The following is a 25317-nucleotide window of genomic DNA, read 5'->3' as shown; positions in this document are numbered from 1 at the left end:
TCAAAAGGAAGATCAATACTGGACGTGCAATAGCAGAGTAAAAGACATTCCCCTTTCTTACCTGAATACAAGTGTTTGGCTGGGTAATTTCAGAGGATGATGAAGGATGGGCTCTTTCATTAACCTAAATAAGCCCTAATTACGGGTTTAATTATCCTAGTAATTCCATTTACATTCTTCGCACTTAAAGGATTAAAATACCTTTTGCTTCTGGGTGCATCTCTTGGGGAACAAATAAAGATTCCCTCCTTAAATGTGGTAATATAGCAGCTACAAGAAACTCTAGTGGTAGGACGAGACTCAATTAGTCTTTTCTGAAAGGGAGAAAGCAATGCTAATTGCAAATATAGTACGTATATATTGTATATTGTACATACACACACATATACATACATACATACATACATACATACATACACACACACATACATTCATACATACATATAGGGATGTAACAATACGTTAGTCCACAATTCAATACATACGTAAGTTTTTTACCACAGTTTTTCGGTTCGGTTCAGTTTTTTTTGGTATTCTATTCTTAGGCGACAGGAACAGAAAAAGTTTAAAGGGGGGGTGAAATGCTGTTTCATGCATACTGATCTTTTTACACTGTTAAAGACTTGGAATCCCATACTAAACAAAGTTTCAAAAGTTAAGGTGGACGTTTGATGGGAGTATTTCTTTGTCAAAAATACTACTTCCGGTTAGTCATAAGTTTCGGCAAGTTTTTTGAGATCATGCGTCCCCTTTGACGTTAATGGGGGCGGAATTTCCTTGTATGGGCCTTACGGACAATTCTACCGGAAGCGCGTGAGAGAGAGAGAGGGAGAGAGCGAAAGTAACAGGCTATGCCCATCAAAGCGCTGGCTTGTAGGATGCTGGACAGGTGATGTGCACATAACAATGTCACCAAAAGTGCGTTTTTGGTTGCCAGACCAAGACAGTCCTGCACAGATTCGCCAAAAACCCCGCGTTAAGGCAACAGTGGATGGAATTTGCTGTTCCGGATCAGCAACTGAGTTGCACGAATGTTTATATCTGTTCGCTGCATTTCGGTGCCGACTGTTTCATAAACAAGGCCCAGCTCGACGCCGGATTTTCCCAATCGCCTAATGCTGAAGGATGGAGCAGTCCCAACGTTAGAAGGGTGAGTCTGCTTCAAATGTCTGTGTTTTTTTTAGTCCGCTTACTGTCTACACAAACCACGCGTAAACACACAAACACACGTGCACAACTGCACTTCCCACATGTACACCTTCAAAGACAAAAATACGACGATATAATTCAAGTATAAATATGTAAATAACACAAGCCGCTAAGCATATTATATAGTTAGTGTATAACTTGTACCACATACAGACGTCCTGCTCTAGTCGTTTTTGCTGCTGCTCCTGTTCAACTGCAGCCTCTGGGTCTGATTCCGGATCATAGATGTATGGCTGTATCTGATTAAAAGCCATATTTTTATTTTGAATAAAGTTTTTTTCCCGCTGTTGACACAGCTTTACGACGCACTCGACTCAACATAGCAGCAGCGAGCACACGTCATTATTTAGCTCCGCTCACACGACACGCCCCCACCCGCTCGGCTTTTTTCGGAAAGACTCGGAACAGCGCATCTTTCTTATATAATTATTAAAAAAATAAAGACTTTTCGGAGATATGCAGGATGCAATGCTACTCTATAGGTACTCAAGATTGACATGACACTGACTGAAACTGAGTGTTTCACCCCCCCTTTAAGGAGAAAATGTTATTACAATACTCTTTCTTTTTTTATTTAAAAGACTTGAAAACCCTTACTTAAACTTAAAACTTTACTTAAAAAAAACCTTGTACACAAGTGTACACAAGTGTATTGTACAATATTAAATTATTATACATAAAAATTTACAGTATGTAATATAAGATGTACAGTAACATTTAAGTATGAAATTGAATTAATAAATGTAGGCTAAAATTAAAACCACACAGTCTTCAATATACAACATTGTTTAAAAGCTGTATTAAAGATCTTTTTTTAATTTTTTTATCAACATCATTTTAGAGGTGAACGGTCCCTTTAAGGACAAGGGTTGAAGACCAGCTCACATCTCGTATATAGACGCACGCGATTATTTTAATTTCACTTTAGACATAACCGACTGTCTTAATATGTTAACCTTGTGTATATTTGACAGTATAAGCGCAGTAAGACTGTCCAGTAATCACATGTGTTTGACAGACGTTTAGTGCGGGCACTCAATGCAAAACAGTGCATAAGCACGCGAATTAAATCTTTAACTGGCAAGGCTTTAAAACGCTGCTAAACACCCCCTAACTAACTTTAGTTGATATGATTGGATATTTGCTCATATCAACGTGTAGACTCACAGGCACACTCAAAAAGAGGCGAAATAAACTGAGAGAAATATTTCAAACAGAGAGAATTGGAAATAATTAATTAAATACAAAACCGAAAGAAAAAAAAACACAATTCACCAGCGTGTATTGAACCGTGAATGCCGTACCGAACGGTTCAATATTATATATTGAATATATAATATTGAATATTATATAATATATATATATATATATATATATATATATATATATATATATATATATATATATATATATATATATATATATATACATACATACATATACACACACACACACACACACACACACACACACACACACACACACACACACACACACACACACACACAGTGAGGAAAATAAGTATTTGAACACCCTATTTTGCAAGTTCTCCCACTTAGAAATAATGGAGGGGTCTGAAATTGTCATCGTAGGTGCATGTCCACTGTGAGAGACATAATCTAAAAATAAATAAATATAGAATTCACCATGTATGATTTTTTTTATTATTTATTTGTATGATACAGCTGCAAAGAAGTATTTGAAATTAAGATTACGCCATTAATCATGCGTCACATTATCCGTCAGAAATCATTCTAATAAGCTGATTTATTATCAATGTTGGAAACTGTTGTGCTGCTTAATATTTTTTCGGACCTGTGATACATTTTTCAGTATTCATTGATGAATAAAAAGTTAAAAAGTACAGCATTTGTTCTAAATACAAATACATTTTTTATATAATATATAATTTCTAACAATATAATTATTTTATAATAAATCACTTTGTATATATTTAACACATCCTTGCTGAATAAAAGTATTAATCTCTTTCAAAAAAAGAAAGAAAAAAACTCTTGAATGGTTACAAAATTTTTACAAAAGATTTATATTTTAAATATATGCCTTTTATTCATCAATGAATGTATGTATTGTATATACACACACTTTGAGAGAGAGAGAGAGAGAGAGAGAGAGAGAGAGAGAGAGAGAGAGAGAGAGAGAGAGAGAGAGAGAGAGAGAGAGAGAGAGAGAGAGAGAGAGAGAGAGAGAGAGAGAGAGAGAGAGAGAGGGAAGCAAACATACTGAAGGACGATTATTCTTGTTTATTGGCCGCTTCATGTACAGGTGCTCATAGTAGACAAAGAGTAACATTGAGCATAGCTCCACAGAAATCAGGTGTGTGGCACTGAAAGGGTTAACCCTGATAGATTTTTGTTGAGTGAGGCATTTATTCACTCCCTAAAAGAATTCCACCACTCAAAACAGGATGCCACAAAAAAAAAGAAAAAAAAGCAGTCCTGTTACCCTAATCTTCCACAGATCTTTCTGGATTTTTTTTTTTCTTCCTTTCTTGTAGCCTACAAGCTACTGCTTGCTGCCGAACAGTCTTTACCAAGGTCAAGTTTTCTAAATGTTCCTTTATGCAGGGCATGTCAGGTGACGTGCGCTGTGGCACGACTGCACATTAGACTTCAGAATGTTGGGGACTGAACAAAGGAGGTGCTGATGTTGAGTTGGTATCACTATAGAGAATGCTGGTCTTTTTGCTTCGGCATATAGGTAATTTATCAGCGATAGATGAATCTAGCATACACTCTTAAAATAAAGGTTCCAAAAGGGTGTTACAGGATGTTACAGAACATTCCGTGAACAGTTCTAAAAAAGAACCTTATTTTTCTCAGTGTGAAGAGCATTTTGGTGAAATGAAAAGGTTCTGTGGATGTTAAAGATTCTTCACGGAACCACTTGATGCCAAAAAAGAACCTTTAGTGTAAAAAATTAAAATATTTAAAATAATAATAAAAACAAAGCTTATTTTTAGTACTAGCAAGATGTAGATTCGTATATTTGAGATTTAAGCTCATTTCCCTTTATAATTCTTATTACAAATGCATTGGCACATTTTACTGTCAAGTTGTTTTCTATACATAAAATTTACAACACATAGCCCACTACTAATACATAAACTTTTTACAATTAAATTATTTTAACATTTCTTTTTGCATTACAGTAATGAGCATGTGCAGAGAAATGTGCTTAAAAGTCACGATAAAGGCACAATATATGTAATAATTATTATATTTCCTTTTGTGATTTTGTTTATGAAATTGGATAACATGGATGGACATTGGATGGATGGATGGATGGATGGATGGATGGATGGATGGATGGATGGATGGGCATCACTTCACTGACTTGCCGGCTACTACATAAATACCTTACGATCCATCAGTTTTTGAATATCACAACATCATATAACACGTGTACAATACATGGTAGTATTTACAAGAAGCAGAGGTCCAGTGAGTCATGGATTTCCTGGACAACCCACATTACCAGATGACTGCTTTTCTATTGTTGAATGATCTTTTCCCCCATCATTTTGACAATAGATGTAGTGCTAAACGTGTGATCTGGAGATATGTCCCTGCAGTCGCCCAGTTTGACCAACATATGCTCATTTGAGTATAGGACTCTTATATATAATGCATATTATAAACTTGACAGGTGATTTTTATCAAATGTACTTTAAATGCTATCTTCTCTATTGATTAAAAGCTTAATTTTCCAATAAAATATGGTATATTTTACATGATTTGTTACATTTAATTAGTACCCCTTAGCAGATTTTGACTCATTAAATATAAAATAAACTTTGTGAATAATCACAGTGATTTTAAGGAGTTTTTCATTTCACCATTTATGTTTCCTAAACTAAGCAATTTGGCTACCTTTGCAGATGATAGTTACTCTGAGTAAAGAAATGCTATTTCAGAACAAATACTGTTAGATATAATAGAGAATATCATTAAATAATTAGTGTGACTGACCAGCCATAACCACAGAATACCGGATGGATTGCATTATGATCATTTACTTCATAAAAACTGCTTTCTCCAATGGCAATGAAATATGGCAAAATCTCCTTCATGAAAGGAGACGGTGTCGAGTCTTCCCTAGTGTGTGTGAGCTGAATGTAAATATGCAAGAAGTCGAGTCATTTGCAATCAGCCGGAAGGGTTTACTAATGAAATGGGCTGAGAGTGGAGGTAAAGAAAAAAATCAGCCACGAGGCACAACCCCCATTTTGGAGGGGATCATTTAGACTGGCATACAAATCAAAATATTTTGCTGATACTAACTTCAAAGATTGTTTAAAAAAAATCAAGCTTACTCTTAAAAGTTTAAAGATGACACTCACAACCATTTTTTCCCCAAATGGAAACGCATGCAGCGTGCAGACAAAGCTAAACGATGGTGTGTGTGAAACACCCGGATGGACAAAAGAGCATAAACATCTTTACAGTCACATAAAAGAGTATGCCAACATTAGCATGTTTTTCCAAAACTAAACCTGGCACTGTTATACAGCAAGGATTTAGTTAAAGTGTTTCCTTCAGGTAATTGATTCAGTATGCGGGGAAACACTTAGGTCAGTCTTCGTTTTTGGTGGCCCATTTTGTGAGCAATTATATACGGACTCATTCCACCCAAGAACCACCACCAGTTCAGAGACAGTACGCTCATATGACCAAAATGGGTCAAATGAAATGACTTACTTGTTGAAGGTCAGTACTTAGTGTTAGGGGTTTTTCAGATCACTAATCCTAAGTATGAGCAATAGTAATAGTGATACTTGTCTTACCTGAATGTCATCTGTCGGAAGGTCCATGTTTTCAGCCTGCATTACACCTTCATGTTGTTTGTGCAACACGCTTGATTTTACAGGGATGAGAACAGTCTTCTTCATGAAGCCTTCATCAGAGCCCTGGAACAAAGTCAAGTCACAACCAACACCAGATTACCATAAAACACTGGTATGTCAAAAAAACACCTAATGAATTTCAAGAAACCTGTAATGAACATACTGTACCTGGGACATATTTCAGCCAAAAAAATTTATTAATAAAATAGTCCTCCCAATCGATTAATCACATCCAAAATATTAAAGTTCATGTCTACATAATATGTGTGTGTGCTGCTATGTATAATTATTGTGTAAATATAAATACACACTCATTCATTTATATATTTAAGAAATATTCCCATGTATATACTTAATGTATATTTAAATAATTTTTATTATATATATATAAATATTTTATATTCATGTTTTTATAGATTACATTTTTCACACTGCAGGGCCAATTAAACTCAAATAGTGCAAGCAAAAAGTTGATTAATAGGAGTAAAAATATATGATTGCAAAAAAAGTTACAATGTTTATTCTGATGCCTGATCTGAGATCAGTGATTTCTGATATGAAATTATTCAAGTCCAGACAGATTTTCTATGTCTCAAAATCATTCAGTACTGTTAATGCATCATACAAACATACAAAAACATAATTTACTTTTAAATTGTGATTTTTTTAAATTTAAAAATCATATTAACATTATAAGTGCACTTCAGGAAACAAAGTAATTTAAAAAATCCAGTTCATGACCTTTCATACACTTTGTCAATTTCCCTTAAAATCTCTAGACTAAACCTGACATCTAAAATCTAAAATTTTAAAACACTAAAATCTTGTACATTTATAAACAAAATGTCTATGGACATTCATTTTCACAACATGGTAGAATTTTTAGCATGGTAGCACTACGTTTTAATGCACTTTTTAAAGAGGCCATACTATGCCATTTACAAAATCTTGATTTTGTTTTTTGGGGGGATACTAGAAATAGGCATGAACGTTTCCTTTTCCTAGTCTGTCAATAACACTATTTTTAGGTCCAGTCCGCCTCCTTCAAAAAAAGCATAGTACGTTCTGATTGGTTAACCGCTTCCAGTGTGTTTCGGACATGACACGCCCCCTTACCATAACTGCAAGTTTTGACACACAATTAAAGGAATAGTTCACCCTAAAATGAAAATTAGCCCATGATCAAGTCATCCTAGGTGTATATGACATAAAGACCTTAATAAAGGCTTTAAAATTAATAAAGGCTGCGTTTGTGTAAGAAAAATATCCATATTTAAAACTTTATAAGGTAAAGTTTCGACCAATTTAAAATAGCAATTACATGAAAAAATGCTTTTGTTTCTCTATTATAAGTAGCTTTGGATAAAATTGTATTATGATTAATAATTGCAGTGAGAACCTAACAAGAGTTGAGAAATAATGAAAATATTGAAAGCCAAAATTTTAAATTGCCAAAATTCTAAAGAGTCTTAAGAGTCTTCCTCTTCAAAATAACAGTCTTTCTTGACATGTTTTGTGAGATTCACCCTTAGAAGTTCCTTCTTTCATTCTAAATCTCTAAGGATAACAAGTAGGCCCAGACTTTGTGGAGTTACTCAAACATTCACTTCACCTTGATCTGCTCCCAGCTCCAGCCATCCTGGATGGTCTCAGAGTGTTGAAGGAAGAGCTGACAGCAAAGCCGGAAGGTCTTTTCATCCACGTAACATGACGCAGGATTTTTCTCACCTGCCATCTGAGGGTAAGAAGAGTCACATTTAAATGTCTAACAACCAAAGATGACTTCAACTCTCCAAAATGAATATCACGTTTACATTGCAACATCAACATGAAACGCCATTCACAATATTAGGATTTGAGATAAGATAACATGCAATGGCCACATCTTGGTTTAATCCATCAGGAATTGATTGGATCGTGAAAGAACGGTCATTGGGATAACATGCACAGCTATGCTAATCGTGCACAACTGCACCCGGAATCTGTATTAAGATTAGATTGAGACAATTCTATGCTCACTTAAGGTTCTCTCAGCAAATCCACAGGCAGATTTGGAATTGCTGAAACACAAATTCCATCACAACTTTAGGCTGCTGCATCATAACAGAGGCTCTGGCTTCAATTACTCTGAGGAAACGGTTGATTCCCTAAGTGGCCCTTTCCTGCTCGTGCCTCTTTCACCCCCTCTGCGTGAGCAAGCAGAAATGAGAAACATCAAACAAACCCATTTATTCACATCTTCACTGATCAGCCGCTTTAGTGAGCATCTACAACTCCAAACTAAATGGACACAACATGGCTTGATTAATTACAACATGTGACTCAATAAACAAAACGTGCACACACTTGAGTTGACTAACAGTGTCTGTGTGCTATAGCCCAATTCTGACATGTGGGGAAAGAACAATTCTTCAAATAACATTAAATTGAATTTTTGAAGTAAAATATCCCAAAACCACTAGGCCAGTGTTATATATTGTGTTCAGTTGAGTTCTTACAACATCCCAAATCTATTTGTAAATTGTGAGAAAATTGCTATTTTAAGCAAGGAACCTAGACATCTGAGGGAGTCGCCTGTCTCCTCAACACTCGGTCCTGCTCTGCTTCATACTACAGTAACGTTAATAATCGCATCCATGAACATGATTTCTGCCCGAGTCCTATCCCGATTCTTTTCCACCGGCTGTGAGGTGAAGACCACATGTCCCAAGATTCTGAGCTCAAACTTAGCATCATCAAACTACGCCTTTGTTTTGAACAAGAAGCCCTCTAGCAGACAGAAAAGTTATATAGTGCAGTTTTAAGCATGTACTACCAAAGGGTTAGTTCACCCAAAAATAAAAATTATTTCATTAATTACTCACCCTCATGTTGTTGGACACCTGTAGACCTTCGTTCATCTTCAGAACACAAATGAAGATATTTCTGTTGAAAGCTGATGGCTGAGAAAGGCTTCAGAAAGGCCTCCATTGGCATTCAGTATATTTCCACTGACCCACTCACAAGACCCATAAAAGACACTAAAGACTTCGTTACAAAGTCCATCTCACTACAGTGGCTGTACAATAATTTTACGAAGCGATGAGAATAGTTTTTGTGCGCAAAAAATCTAAATAATGACTTTATCTGCCTAGTTATAGTCCTTCTTGTAGGTGTCTGACGTGAACTCATCTGGAACTCACGCGATAGCGGCGCTCCTCTTCCGTGTCATGTATTGAATGCCGGAGCTGCATCATATTCTCGCGCATGCGTCGAGTTCACGTCAATAACTTAGTGGATAAAGTCGTTATTTTGATTTTTGTGCGCACAACAACTATTTTCTTTGCATTGTGAAATTATTGTACAGCCACTGTAGTGAGATGGACTTTGTAACGAAGTCTTTAGTGTCTTTTATGGGTCTTGTGAGTGGGTCAGTGGAAATATACTGAATGCCAATGGAGGCCTTTCTGAAGCCTTTCTCAGCCATCAGCTTTCAACAGAAATATCTTCATTTGTGTTCGGAAGATGAACGAAGGTGTTAGGGGTGTCCAACGACCTGAGGGTGAGTAATTAATGAAATCATTTTCATTTTTGGGTGAACTAACCCTTTAATTCAGATTGAATTAAAGGGCCACATTCTCGATAAGAGCAAACTTATGAAGAGGGAACTCAAATATGGTATATTGCTTGACAACCGTCAATTTATTCAGAACTTTTTCACTTGCCCAAAATATTGTGTATTCTAATTTATGAAGAAACTGATTAAAAATCTGCAGTAAAATACAAAAGGTACTGGTAATTTTCTTTGTGTTACGTTTGTGTACATTTCTTTTAACTGTAAAACACAAGACAATGCAATGTGTAAGTTAGATTAAAAAAAGTGAAAAATTACCACAATGTTTAACCATTTAAAACAATAAATATAAATTAACAGTAAACTAGACCCTATTTTTATGGACCATTCTTAGGGCCAATTCACACCAAGGACTAAAATTATGCCATTAGCAGTAAGTATATAGGATATATACAGATAAATCATTCTATCTACATATAAAAGGAGTCCACACCACAACTATAAAGATGATGGCAAAGAGGAACGATACAGTTAGATTTTTTTCAGAAGTTATAGAATCACTTTCAGAATGATTTTTTTCAGCTGATGAATGACAACACGTGACATTTTTCCTTTGCATTTCATCGGGTACAGATGGCACCATTGTCAAAACGATCCCCGCTCACACGGATCCACCAAAACAACTAAACATGCTGTGTTATGCATGCCACACCAGTAGTGGGCAATGTCACTTTTAGGGTGCTTTCACACTAGCACTTTTGGTGCGCACCTGGGTTTGATTGCCATCAGAGTTCGGTTGTTTGGATGATGTGAAAGTGTTCTTACGAACTCAGGTGCGCACCCGCGAACCGTATTGGAGTCCGCTTAAAAAGGTCGTCTGGGGTTCGGTTCATGTGAACTCTGGTACGGTTGCTAATGTGAACGTAATCGTACTAAATCGTGGAAGTGAACCACTATTATGACATAAGATTTGATTAAAAAAATGTGTTTTGTGTGTGTAACTCATTTACCTGACGAGCGTCACTGACATAATGCAAGCAGAGAGCTGGAGATCTCATTTCTGCTCGCTTTTAACGTTCTTATGAGCATTTGCAGTGCAGTCGCTGCAGATAGATGCAAGTGCCATTACGTACTGAAGCTCTGGTAACAAAACCAACGGTTCAAAAATATAAAAGTGAAGGGAGCAATGCTATGCATTTAGCCACATTCACGCTCGCTGTCGTTACTAAGCAACCGGGTAAACCGCTGCTGCTTTGATGACGCAAACAAACCCCAGTCCGGATGCAAATAGAGGGAATGTATCGACGTCACTTTCCCGCCGTAACACGCCCCCTCAGCCGGGGCTGAGTGGCAGAAGAGCTGCTGCGTGACTAGAGTTAATGGAGGAAAACACGAGTAGAGCAAACGATCCTTACAACTTACCAAAGATTCAGTGTTCACTTCCACGATTTAGTACGATTGTGTTCACATCAGCAGCAAACCCTACGTGAGTTCACATAAACTGAACCTTTTTAAGTGGACTCCAGTACGGTTCATGGGTGCGCATCTGAAATCGTAAGACCGCGTTCACATCATCCAAATGAACCGAACTCTGACGTCAATTGAACCCGGGTGCGCGCCAAAAGTGCTAGTGTGAAAGCACCCTTAAAGAAATATTACGCAATTTTAGACTGAACACATAATACACATTACTTCACCATTTTTGTAGTTCAAACACAGAGACAAAAGTATCGTTTTAAACAAAATATTTTTTCAAAAGTTTACGTTTTCAACCCCCCAAAACACTGTTGTCACTTAAACGGCCAAAATGCATGAAAAGTTTTACACTTTTAGTTGAAAATGGTGTTGTGTAAACAGCCCCTAAATGAATCTGCAGTGGTCAGGTGATACAGAATTCATATTTTACAAGTAGGAGAGCTAAGAAAATTCCCAGTTTACAAGTTGTAATTATGAGTTCTACGAAGACGTTAACGCTATTTACTCAATGTTTGTTTGACAACTAAAAGCCACAGAATAACAGTATACCATTATTTGGCAAATAAAAAGTTTTACTTCTAAACTATTCTAATTAACAGTTGTCTCTTGTTTATTTAAGCTTGGATGGGGCATGTTTTATCATCAAATATTGCACAAACCACATTTAAACTCTTGACTTAAAAATGTTATTGCTGTATTTTCCAGACAACTCAACTATGTCTCTTGAAACTTTATAGCCTGGATCAGATCATGTTTTCAGGGAACACCCTTTACTGACACTTTAAGTTACATAAAGCGTTATATGGCGTCTTGATTGAGCTGAGCTCGAATACTACAGCGCAAATAAAGATAAAGAACTCAAAAAACAGTTTGAGCATCAGCGCTCGTGTCACTTCAACCGTGCAGCACTCGAGAGCCCCCTTTTATAAAGTCAGCAGCAACGTTGCTGTGGTAACTGCAATGCACGTTCCTTGACTTTGTTATAATTTCTAAAACGACTGCCTGTTATGTTACGTTGTTGCTGCATGACTCGGAACTGTCATAAAGAACATCCACAGCGGCGCAAACTGCTCTATCGGTCTTCTTACCATGATCTCACTCGGCTACTTCCGGGATCCTGAGCGCGGAGGGGGTGAAACGGAACAGCCAATGTTATTCAGCACAGGCGGTTTCAAGCCGCCCACTTTGGAAAAAAAGCACAGCGCAGACATTAGAGGACAGACAGCAGTTATAACATTCGCCAAAATAATATACACAACCGAAGAGAGAAAAGATCAGCGTCCACAACGAGGGATTTTCTGCCAAACTAAGGACTTGACGCATTTATCGCAGCTATAACATTTTTAATTTATGGTCATAACATACTATTTGATGATGCATCCACATTTCGATCCATAGTGTATTTAAAATTACGTTTTAGTAGCTACTATGAAGGACGGGAATCAAACAAGGACCCTTAAAGGTCATCCAATGTCTAAGTTTAAAATATAAATAATTTATAAAAATAGTACATTATCAAAAAAAAAAAAAGTATCTAGGACTTAAAGGGATAGTTCACCCCAAAATAAAAATTCTGTCATTAATTACTCACCCTCATGTCATTACAACATTTTCTTTTGTTCACCTTCGGTGAAAAAAGATTTATTTTATGAAATCTGAGAGCAATTTTTGTCCCTCCATTCACAGCTACGCAACTACCGCTTTGACACTTCATGTTCATAAAAAAGATTGTAAAACTAATCCATATGAATTGAGCAGTTTGCCGGTTAGTGGTTTTATTCACATAGAAACATTGGTCAGTGGGCATTCGTGACGTGCGACAAACCTCATTGGTTCCTGCAGAATCTCAAAGCGTAACACGAGAATGAACCTGATTTGTTCTTGCAAAAGCTGTGTAACACAATAATTAACCTGATTGGTTCTTGCAGAAGCTCATACGTGCTGCGTAGCAAGAAAATTAACCTCATTGGTTCTTGCAAAAGCTCAAATGTGTTGCGTACATGGAAGCAAAAAAAAAAAAAAAATTGTGGGTGGGTCCTCTTTCTCAGAAATTTGTTTACTGCAATAACATTAGATGCCATTTACATTAATTACAAATATACTAAATGATTTACTAATTGATTGGGCCAGACAAAATTACCAAAATCACTGATTCATTTAGAGTGGCAATAGGGGTAAGATGCATGGCATCAAGTTTTGCTGCAAATCGACCTGAGGTTCAAATCCGCCTATTGCCGAACTCGCTCTACTTCCTTTTCCCATCACAAATCAGGTCGGAAAGGCATATATACACAGATGTGCTGAATTAGAGACGATAAAAGTGAGTGGGTCCAACATCATTGGTCATAAAAAATGGGTGGGTCTTGTCCGAACCATGCACATTGGTTCCGACGCCCATGATTGCGAATCATGAGAATGAACCTCACTGGTTCTTGCGGAAGCTCAAACATGCTGCGTATCTCGAGAGTGAACCTCGTTGGTTCTTGCTGAAGGTCAAACGTGCTGCGTATCAATGAACCTCATTCCATTAACCCGTTAAGCTTCCATTAACCATAACTGATGTGTGAGTTAATGAATGTTTAGGTGTTAGGAATGACATGAGGGTGAGTAATGACAGAATTTTTTTAGGGAGCTATCCCTTTAAGAGAGGGCTATTTATTTATAATATAATATCTTATATCTTTCTGTTATCTGAAAAATATGTAGTTAAAACAATTCAATTCAATAATGTTTATTGCCATGTCAACAAGTTGATAGGACAAAACATGTATAGTAGGAAACGATCAAACCAACTAGATGAGATTCAAACCATTTTACTTCCATAATTTTGGGTATTCCAGAGTGAAAAAGGTTATAAAAAAATAAAACAAATGAGAGATTTGATTGGGTGCCGAAAATTGTTAACATGACAGAATATTGTTTGCTAAAACAATGGCTGACCTGCATACTAGCATGCTTACTATTTCTGCCATATGTTAGTGTGCTAGTTAACTCATCTGAAATCAGCCCATGGCTGTCTAAGGCCTACTCTACATAGGTGGACAAAGTTTATTCTATTTTGATGAGTTAATGAACATTTTTTTCTTTCCTTTGGAAAATCATGCAACCATTTAATCATCCACAACAAGATGAGGAATGTGCATAATGAAAGTAAACAGGTAGGCCTAAGTAAATAGGCCATTTTGATTTAATGTTGACTCACATTGTCTGTGTTTACAAGAACGAGAATATTCAGATACTTATGGTCCGATTATGTAGGCTTTGTGTAAACACAACCAGATTGCCATAAGAAAATGAAGCCAATATTCCAGTTTCTAAACATCAGAGTAAACATTTTATTTGTAAACCCCTTATTTTAAATATCTGCTATACATGTATGTAATATATGATTTTTTAATTATTTTTCAGAATAAAGTCTTAACCAGAATTTGAAAATCGAAGAGCATGGTCTGGAGGTTCAGGGCCCTACCTTATTTTTACATTGTCTAAAATCAATTTGTTTGCGAATATCAAGTATTCCCCAATATTCAATACAATTAATTACTAGCTATTCATAAAATACATTAGGGATGTTTTGATGGTCATAAACATTATCATAGAAGTAATGCAGATTAAGCTTGTATTTTGCTCTCGGAACTGCTATAGTGCTATTCATCAACTTTTTAGAAGATAAACAAATACTATGCAAAAACATTACTTATCACCTTACTTTATGAATAGATATTTGCACGACCCAAATAATCTTATTTCAATCCACAATACGTACAGAAGCTGAAGAATCCGCTCCACATTTGCCATATCACTTTAAATTTGGCCAGTGACAGTAGAGGGTGTGATTGCTTGTGAGGGGAACAGCCAGTTGTTTAAAATCCCTCTCAGTACGGTTTCAAATTCCCCTCAGTGCCGGGTAAGACGAAGTGAGTGAGTGTATGTGTGTGTGTGTTCCACAGACAGAGTGCTGGAGATAAGAAAGGGGTTGTGTTTCTGTTGGGGCGGGGCCGAGTAACTGTCACTCACGCTAGTTACCCAACAAAATGGGCGTTCCTTCTCGGCGCTCCGTCCAATGAGAGGAATCGCTCCTGTAGTCACCATGGTGACGGGGTTGTGTCCGGGGAGGCTGTGATGGGTTGACAGGTGCGTGACAATCGGAGCTCTCTGCAAGCATGTACGCCAAAGGCAAGAGTAACAACGTACCGTCCGACAGCCAAGCGAGGGAAAAGTAAGTTTTATTTATGAGGGGGGAATCTCTATAATGAAGACAGCGCGCGGCCAGACTTTTAACAAGCAGCGGATACGTTCTGTTACTCGGATGCTGTGTTGTCGCTGACAGCGCTTGTAGTTCATGCAAGAAAGTTGTTGTCAGTTATCAGTCACGCTGGTAGAATTTCGTGCGCCTAATTAACGCGACGTGCACGCGCAGAAGTTAAGAGATGCAAAGACTAACCTTTACATGTGGATTATATGTAGAAAGAGTCAATCTTATTTCTGCATCAGTAAAAGATGTATTTATGCACGCAGAGTTGCCACGGGTAGCCAAACGCTATATAGATAATTTCAAGGATTTCGTCTTCTCAATTTAGTATTGGAATGAGGTGAGTACAGAAGTTTTTTTTGGCTTTAGAAGAAAAGTATACATTACCTAACCGTTTAAATGACAATTTCAGCCAGCCAGGTGAGCTGCATTTCGTAGGGAAAAAAAAGTTTATTGGTCGCGGTCCGTTGTTAAAAGAGCTGGTTCTCTGCGCTCGCGGGAGAGACTATGATGATTGGCGTTCGGTTCTGGTCTGAAAAGTTACTGCGCACGCGAGTGCAGTATAGCGCGCGAAAATGTATGATCGACGTTTGAGCATGAAAAGTTCCAGCGCGCGCGAGTTTGACTGACCTGCCTGCCGGTGTCATGGAACTTTTCGTGATGGACACGTCAATCATACTCTCGCGCGCTATTACTCTAATATACTCGCGCCCGTCGCGCGCAGTGTCTGCTTGTTTGTGGCAGTTATATAAGATTTTTTGGCTGCGTGTGAATCTCTGAAGATGATGATGGCACAACGAGAGGTCTGTTGATCAGACAAGAACATTTGTCTGTCTGTATTATATATTAGGCTATACAGTATTGTATGGGTATATATATATATATATATATATATATATATATATATATATATATATATATATATATATATATATATATATATATATATATATATATAGTTCATTTAATAATGTATGAAACGGAAGAACGTAACGAACGACTAATTATGTAACGATGTTTTTTTAATGGTCTTAAAATGATGCCCAATACACTTATAACAGTCTTCTGAGGGGATTTTTTTTAATGTAAAGATCTTTATCATGAATATATTGCAGCTTTAGTCTTTGTGTGTTATAAATATGTCATATTTGAAGTGCGTTTGGCCTGTTAATGTGGAGATTTTAGAAGGATGTCTAACGTTACACCTGCAACCATTCTGAAAATGTTAGGAGCTTTTCGAAATATCCTATATTTAAAGGGGTAGTTCACCCAAAAAAATGTAAATTCTGTCATAAACCCTCATGTTGTTCCAAACCTGTATGAGTTTATTCTTCTGTTGAACTAAAAGTAAGATATTTTGAAGAATGTTGGGAACCAGGCTGTTCACCGTAGCCATTGACTTCCATAGTAGGGAAAAAAAATACTATGGAAATCAATGGCTACCGTCAACTGTATGGTTAACATCATTCTCTTTAAAATATCCTCTCTTGTGTTCAGTGTATATGTATACAGGTTTGGAACAACTAACAATTTCCACTATCACTTTAAGCGCTATAGTGAATATATTTCAATCATATGTTATAATGAAGTGTATTTGGCTTGTCAATGTGGAGATGTTAGACATGCACATGTTTGACATGTCAGTCAGTGAGAAAGATGTTACCTCACTCATTGTCGTTGACAAACTATATTATCTTTGTTGTCAGCTTGTACATGTTTGGAACACACACTGTTTTGTCTTCCTGCAGTGAGGTCTTGTCTTGTAATTAACAATTATTGCAGTTTCATTCAGGCCAGTGTCTTATGGGACATGTGTGGACTTGTGGTTTCGATGAGAACTGTTCAGCATTAGATTTGAGCTTGAGGAAGCAGTTTTGCTGGTTATGAGATGTTCTTACAGCTTTTTGCGTTTGCTAAGTGAATTTGTCTGCTCTTTGTGGTTCTTTACTGGTACTGTGATGTGAATGCTTTAGGATTAAAAAATATATATTATCACTGTTGTGCTTCCAAGGGGAGTGTCCAGGATTTTATTGGTGGTGGTGGTGCGTGTGTGTGTGTGTGTGTGTGTGTGTTTGGGGTATTTGGTATTTCGCACACAAACATACCTGGCGAACGAACACTGCCCCAATAAATATTATTTAGGTTGTACTGATATTTTATTGAGGCAACATGAATCACTGAGACATCACAACTAAGCTATTGCTGCATTTTAAGTTATAAAATCATTAAGATCTTCAACATATTTTGTTGATTTAGCCATATCTTCACATGAATGCAAGTTTTGTCTCCTGATTGAATGATTTGAACGACACTTTATTTGATACCATGCTTGGCCTTCACATGTCACTTTCACTTTCACCTTTACGAATACGTAACTCAAATGAAAAGTTTGCTTTGTTATGAGTGGAGATTCCCACTTACTTGTCTCTGGACAAACAGGCCCATTTCTGTGGAAAGCAAGAGCATCTTTAAAACTGTAATAATGTCACAATTGGCAAAACAGATTTGGCAAACACTCCAGTGCATATTTTTGTTTGCGCTCTGGAAAGCTTTAAATGTTTCTATTGACATGTTTTTGCAGCATTTAGCAGGGCATAGGCATTTGGGTGGACAAGTCCTCTCCAGTAATACAATGGTACAGGTATGACGTCACTTTGTAGGGCGATCACACGGGTTATCATCACACGGGTTCCCTTGAGAAAAAAACATTTTCCCATATTTGGATTTTAGCCTAAAAACAGGCTCTGTGATCAACACAAGTTTATGATACTTATGTTTTTTCCATCAAGATAATTATCATAGATGAACACAACTTTAATCAATTTTGAAGTCTAAATGCAGTCGCCAGAAGTAAAAAGCTAAAGGTAGGCTATAAACGAACTACATCAACGTCCCACCACTAAGCTTCGGACAACGCTTCCAGTTTTCCGACATTTTCCCAGAGCGTTTGAGGTAGACTAGTTTATAAGAGCACAATTATGAGCATAATGAGGCTGTAAAAGTGCTTACCTTTTTAGCGTGGTGGCGTTTGATCTCATCGACAGCCTCTGTAGTCCCATTTAGCCACTTGTTAGCAGCCGCCTTTTTCAAGACATGCAACATCTTCAAAAAATCAGTGGGGTAATACTGATGTATTTTATGTTGTAGAATAAAATGTGAAAGTGTCTTAAACTTGTGTTCACTGCAACATTAAGTCAGCTGTTTAACCAAAATCCCATTAGAAAAATCTGTTGACTTCAGAACGAGGGACCCGGAAGTGCTAAAATGCTAACTTGCTTGTGCGTTTTGGCCCACAAAGTGATGGCTTACCTGCACCACTCTATTGAAAATGGCCAAAATGCTGCTAATTATTACGCACCGCTCTGTCTGTTGTTCGAATGGCAGGCAGTTTAAACGTGTACATTTTCAGGCTGGTCTGCCTCAGTGGTCTAACAGCGCTCGTCATTGTCACAAAAATGGCCAATCAGATAAAAAAAGAAAAAACAAATATTCCCCCCATGTTCAAGATTAGGATACGGCCTTGCTGTTAAGCAATGTAGTCAATCACAGACATCTCCATTGATCTCTTGAATGCAATGGCCAATCAGAGCCAATCAGTCTAAATCCGCTCCAAACTTTTTGTTTAGTGCTGACTCTTGAGTTCTGCAAGCTCGTGAATCCTCTCATTATAACAAAGTGCAGGCACAATGTAAATAATAGATTCATTGTGCAGTTTAGATTATAATATAATTACTTCAGTCATATTTACTTAACATGATTACTTTGTGAGATCACGATAAACTGAGATGAATGACAACCCCTTAGTGATTATAATAGGTGCGCTCTTTGTGCACATTTTAGGATATAGCGGACTGTTGCAATTATTTGTAAAAGTAATAATTTGGAAATATCTCACTGTAAATTGCTGTTTTGTTAAGGTGATGCTTAGACTCAGTTGCTTACTGCACTTTACTAGAGCACCCCCACTCATTTCAGAAGCATCTTGACTGATTTAATAATGGAACCAGTCCTGTGGACAAGACAAGTGGGTTCTCCTTCTGTTACGACAGTTATACTGCAGAGGTGCAGCCTGTGCTCCAGTCTGTGGATTTGTGCCGATCTTCCTTTTACACTTAGCCTAGTACTGCAGGGAAAGAAATGCGTCTGTATCTGAATGAAATAATATCAGACATAAAAAGAAAGCTAATGTGAATTATAGTTTGTGCTTTTAAAGTGACCCAATTGAGGTAAGATAAACTTCTATTGTGAGCCGACAGCGATGTTGACTAAGTTGACACCCCTCCATAAACCAAAACCTTAAAGGTGCACTATGTAGTGTTTTTCCAGAACAATATAAAAAAAAACTGCCAGGTCACTGTTACAATATCCCAAATGTTTCCAACTATTTGTAAATTGTGAGAAAATTGCTATTTTAACCGAGGAGCCGGGACGTCTGAGGGAGTCGCCATTCCTCCTATTTATTTGGCAGAAACGCTCTGCTCTTAGAAGTTCGCAATAAATGTCACAGCAGCCGCTGAGCGAACGCACAGAGTAACGTCATAACATCATTTTAAACACTTTTAATATGGTTTTGTCTATATCTAATAAATCTAATATCTTGATAAACAGAGCTATTACCTCATACTCATGACCGGAAAAGCGGAAATGGCGCCGGCGTCTGTGTCCCGTCATAATAAAAGTCTCGCTGCTTGCGAGCCGTGTGTTTGCGTAACAATCGCTCCATCGGCCTTGCTCAACTCTAACTTTAATAACCACATCCATGAACATGATGAGTTCTATCCCGATTCTTTTCCACTGGCTGAAGGTGAAGACCACCTCACCCAAGATTTTTTTCTTTGTTTTGAACAGGCGCCCTCTAGCGGACGGAAAAGTTACATAGTGTAGCTTAGCTTTAAAGGCACAATATGTAGGTTTATATATATATATATATATATATATTTATATTATAGTAAAGTATTATTTATATTATAGTTCTATATTTTGTTGACTTGTGTACTTACATTATCCCAGATGTTTTCAAGAATGTTTAAATCCATAGAAATAAGCAATTTTAACCAGGACACAGGACGTGTCCGTGCGTCGCCTATCAATGATATCATACCCGCATTACCCTCGATTTCTAGTTTTATTTTGTAGAAACCATGGAAACACCAAAGCCACTTTAATATGTGTTTTATTAGACATTTAATCATTGCTATATAGCGTAACACCGTTAGTCGTATTGTTTAAATCTTGTTTTCTTGATTTACCGTGAGTACTATATACCATGCCTAATATGGATCTAGCTTACTGCAGTGTGAACAAGTCATGTCTCATAATAGCTGCTGAGCAAACATACAGAGTAGCATTATAACAACTTTCAACACACTCAAATGTATGTAATATGACGCTGCGTTACCCCTCATACACATGAAAGAAAGAAGTGGAAGCGATGTCCATGGTTAACCGATTAACCGTTAAAAATTGCGTAACCGAGTAAAACATTTTGCTCGGTTAAGTGGCGTCAATGATGTGCTTTGAATTTAGTTGTAATATATGTTTGCACCCCTAGAGACCGCCAGAGCGCTCCCAGACATTTGTAATATCCACAAGAAGAAGTCATGACCAGCTTTCTAAGCGGGCAAAGAAAGCGTGGGAGCACTTTAAAAATGAGAGTGACGGGGCAAAATGCAAGTATTGCAATGCAGCGCTTACCGCATTTTTCAGGCTATAAGTCGCTCCGGAGTATAAGTCGCATCAGTCAAAAAATGCGTCATGAAGAGGAAAATAACATAAGTCGCACTGGACTAAAAGTCGCATTAGGGCAGAAGCAGAGCGCGAGCCGCGCGCGCTGTACATAACGGATCAGAAGAAAGAAAGTTTGAAGTGAGAAACTTGTGAATGACTAGAGAAAAGCAGAGGTTACTTTAACTGTAATGAAGAAAACAAAAAAGCTAATGGCGGACTGAAAGCAAGATGGCCAGAGCTGAAGGGACGAGTCCACAGATGCTTGAACTCTCTGCCGGGAGAGGCTCAGCCGCGCGAGTCAAACGCTGTCTGTGTGAATCATTCTCGGCTGCATATTTTACTGCATGCCCTAATCATGCAGGCGCCCTCGCGGCCACTTGCATTGCTCGTGAACTGGAGCGCATCTCATCCTAATTTAACGAAACTCAGCGTAGGCCTCACAGACATGAAATATATCTTAAGAAAGCTTGAAATGTCTTTTAACAATTTAAAACTAAAAGAAATAGGCTACTCTCTGATTATGTAATCCATGATGTCCATTTCTCTCTATAGGCGCGTTCACTACGGAGATGGCGGTCGTCAAATTAATAAACTAAAAATAACCCTGACGCACACTATGGTTAACCGAGTATTAACCGCTAAGGGCCTCGGTTAACGGTTAATGAAAAACTTGAAAACGTGCAGCCCTAGGCATAATAAAAGCTCTGCAAAATCAAGTCATCATCAAGCTATGCCTTTGTTTTGAATTGCTGACTTCTAGCAGTGAAATACATATTGTGGCTTTAAATTGTTCATTGTTCATGAATAGGCAGGCTGTGACGCTGGTCAGATTTAGGGTGGCAAAACTAATTTTTAGGGTGGCAGCTGCCACACCATGCCACACTTCTGGCCATGCTTTAAAAAAAATGATTCTCTTTTATATAAAGGGACAGTGTAGTATAGACAGAAAATCATGGGTAAAGAAAAAAGGAAAGAAGGAATGAATGGGAACATGAATGCAGACTCAAACCCACAACTCCCACGCAAGCATGACAGAGCACATGCACCGACAGCTGCGCCGTGGCTCCTTCGTTGCCTTTCATTTTGCTCGATCTTGATCACATGTACTATTTTCTGAAATTTAAATGTACAGGGTTCCCACAGCCATAAAATCCTGGAATCGGGGGGATTTCTATAGGCATAAAAAACTTTGTGTAGTGTATTATAATTTAATTTATTTAAGAGGGACCATGCACAACACAAATGAAAAACTACTCAAAAATAAATTGGTCAAAAATTGTGCTAACTTTATATATGATCACTGTGTAATGAATTAATGCAATAGTATGTGTTCTTATGAATGGTCAGTCTTTTTATGCATTGACTGAAAGTGTGGATTAAAAATATAAAATCCCTATGGAAGCTTGATTTATATGAGCTTTTCATGGCATATTTAGTGTGAATGAAAACTTCACTCTGGAAAGAAGGGCTTTACCCGTAATAAACAGATCAAACCAATGTTTAGTAGTAGACAGACTGTATTCAGTGTATTGTTTTCAGACATCACAGGCTGGTTTAAAACTTCTGATAAAAATACGTCTACATGTTTTTGCAAAGTAAAACTGAGCATCAGATGTTGTCAGATCAAGTGACAAACTAAGCTTTTTACGTAATGTTTTATTTGATAGGAAGTGCAGAATCAGTCAGTTCTGCTTTAACACTTAAACTGTTTGAATTTGACAACCGCTAGACTGTATGCTAGCTCCGGCAGGTTTTAAAGAGGTGACGGCTTTGAGAAGATCACAGTACCTTTTATCTCTCCTCTTGAAAGAAAAGTGGACAAGTGGTTAACTGTCAAGGAGGATGGTTTATGTGATATGAGGGAGAAAAAAAGAGAAAAACTCAAAGCTGCTATTCCAATGGCTTGGGAATCTTGCATAGCCCAGAATTAATCTGTTCCATTGTTGATGAAATATTTTAGTTTGGTGATTACCGTAACCATAACCTTCCCAATGAACACATTTAGGCCTGAAACATACCGCGTGAAAGCTTCTATCTGCACAAGCTCAATTTTACATTTGCGCTTTCATTGCTGCAACAGGCATTACAGCTAGCATTAGCATAAATTGCCTTCTATGTCATGTACTATGATGGCAAAGCAACAATTAGAATAAGATATTATCCTAATTGCTGGGCAAGTCCAGTCTAATGGCACAGACATTTGAAGGTAATGAAAAACAGAATTTAAAACAGATTATTTATTAAGGCTGCACGATATTGGGAAAATATGCAATATTGATGTTGAATATTGCGATACCAATATTTCTTGCAATATCACATTTCCCTAGAGAAATTCTAGATATATTAGCTGTTTAAAAAAATGATATATGTAATGATCATACCAAAATAAACAGGTATTAGACATTCCTCTGATCTAATTAAATGCACTGCGAACAAAGGCAATTAAAACAGACCCCAGCTGACTTCTTTTTTTTACTGTCAAGGTGCAAACATTTAGACTTTAAAACAATATGAATGACTGAAAACCTCGGCACATATTCTGATTTCTGGTTTGCTGTTACCATACACCTGCAAACACCCCAAAAAATGCATTACTCTCAAACATTACTTTTTTATTCATGCAATCATCAAGAGCATCTAAAATATTCCCTTTCTTGCCTGTTTTAATATATATATATATATATATATATATATATATATATATATATATATATATATATATATATATATATATATATATATATAAAGTGTACAGGCCTTAAATAAATTAGTATTAAGTGGAAATACTAACATCTTACTAACAACTTCAGATACTGCTCCACTGGTCTTTGATTATTTGGGCGTTTCAACCGAACCAGGAAAGACATCAATTGATAGACCTACAACCAATCAGAGCAACAGAGCGACGCATAACTGTAGTTGTCAAATGTCAACAGAACTCAAATGCGCTGTGTTGCCAAATCTGTTTTTTTTTTTCGTAGATTGAAGCGACCTCAATTATGTGATATATAGACCCAGGAATGCGAATTTTAGCAGGCAGCCTTGCCAAAATAACACACATTTTACTCCCCTAAACGGCCTTTTTGCCAGAGAACGTTGTGACGTTTGACGTTTTAAACATGTGCGTTGGTATGTCACAACATTTCCTGCTGTACTAAAAAGTCTCTGAAGGTGAAATAGTTGCAGGTATACAGAGATATTTCCTGGCTAGTTTATTTAGGTGTGGAAAGTTGACCTGATGGAGTCGCCACCAAGTGAGACGGTCCATCTCACTGTCTATGGTGGGAGACACCAAGTAGCTGTTCAGTTCAGCCTCCACAGCGTGCGATGGTACCATTGATGACGGAGCTGGGGATGTCTTGAAGAAACTGCCCAGGGATTTTTTGGCCTTCTTTAGAATGACATCTGATGGACCCATGCCCTGGTAATCTTGATTTGCACCTAAAATAGAGAAATAAAGTAAATATTGCCATTAGTAAATCACTTTACTATTGTCATATAAACATGGACCTTTGACACGGTTACTTTAATCTCAGACATCACCCTGGCAATGATGTCTGACACCTTGTCACTGCTGATGTAGCCGACTTTGAATCTGTGGTCCATAAAGGAGGTCAGAAGTTCTTGAGTTGTAGTCTAGAATCTTTATCTTTATGGACTTTGTTAAATCAGCAAGAACTGAGATGTTCATCAATTGAAGTACATGTTTCACATACGAAACACTTAGTAACTTTCACCTGACAGAGCATCTGCACATTCTTGCAGAGGCTGCAATGCCTGGTTTATGGACTCAAGTACATCTAGGTCCTGCCAAGAAGGAACCAAATGTCTTGACTTTCTGTTTGCTGACAGGACATCGCTGCTGCTCCAGAACTCTGAATCCTTTTTCTGTCTCGAACCCCACCTTGTAGGGCATTCTGTGATGAGGAAGTGTTCCAGGATGTTGTGCTTTTTTCAGGGCCATCTTCTCCTTCCAGCTGTGGGAGAAATGTCCCACTAATCTTTTGCAAAGACCAACAGCTCGAGTAATGTGCTCATCACCTTTAACAGCATTTTCAGAAGCGAGAAGACAAAACAGAACAAGGCATACAGGGTGAAATAACATTGCAATATTATAATTAGAATTTAAATAACAGCATTTGAGATAGAAAACAGTCAGATACAACTTACTAGATATTTTCTAAATAAACATTTTCTTAATTATTATATTATAAAAAAAGAAATATAAGATAT

At 37.3% G+C, this 25317-nt stretch overlaps 2 protein-coding genes across 7 annotated transcripts in view; one reads left to right on the top strand and one right to left on the bottom strand.

Annotated features, from left to right (window-relative positions):
* atg10 (ATG10 autophagy related 10 homolog (S. cerevisiae)) overlaps positions 1-15866 on the bottom strand; it is a 38670-nt gene extending 22804 nt beyond the window's left edge. Inside the window, exons 1-4 of one of the 4 annotated variants that reach the window (XM_067434125.1) lie at positions 15745-15859; positions 12194-12288; positions 7689-7811; positions 6017-6139 (exon numbers count right to left, since the gene is read on the bottom strand). In XM_067434125.1, coding sequence (XP_067290226.1) covers positions 6017-6139; positions 7689-7811; positions 12194-12196 — 249 coding nt within the window. In that variant the 5' untranslated portion in view covers positions 12197-12288; positions 15745-15859. Of the gene's footprint in view, positions 1-6016; positions 6140-7688; positions 7812-8095; positions 8240-12193; positions 12289-14871; positions 15023-15744 lie in introns of those variants that run through there. The other 3 variants (XM_067434124.1, XM_067434127.1, XM_067434126.1) reach the window with 3 other exon arrangements.
* The window catches only part of ssbp2b (single stranded DNA binding protein 2b), a 109097-nt gene continuing 98948 nt past the window's right edge, over positions 15169-25317 (top strand). The window contains exon 1 of one of the 3 annotated variants that reach the window (XM_067434121.1): positions 15169-15324. In XM_067434121.1, coding sequence (XP_067290222.1) covers positions 15269-15324 — 56 coding nt within the window. In that variant the 5' untranslated portion in view covers positions 15169-15268. Of the gene's footprint in view, positions 15325-15387; positions 15698-16088; positions 16161-25317 lie in introns of those variants that run through there. The other 2 variants (XM_067434122.1, XM_067434123.1) reach the window with 2 other exon arrangements.

This window comes from Pseudorasbora parva, chromosome 23 (assembly GCF_024679245.1).
Source record: "Pseudorasbora parva isolate DD20220531a chromosome 23, ASM2467924v1, whole genome shotgun sequence".
Classification (NCBI taxonomy): domain Eukaryota; kingdom Metazoa; phylum Chordata; class Actinopteri; order Cypriniformes; family Gobionidae; genus Pseudorasbora; species Pseudorasbora parva.
This window is presented reverse-complemented; position numbering and strand designations above follow the sequence as displayed.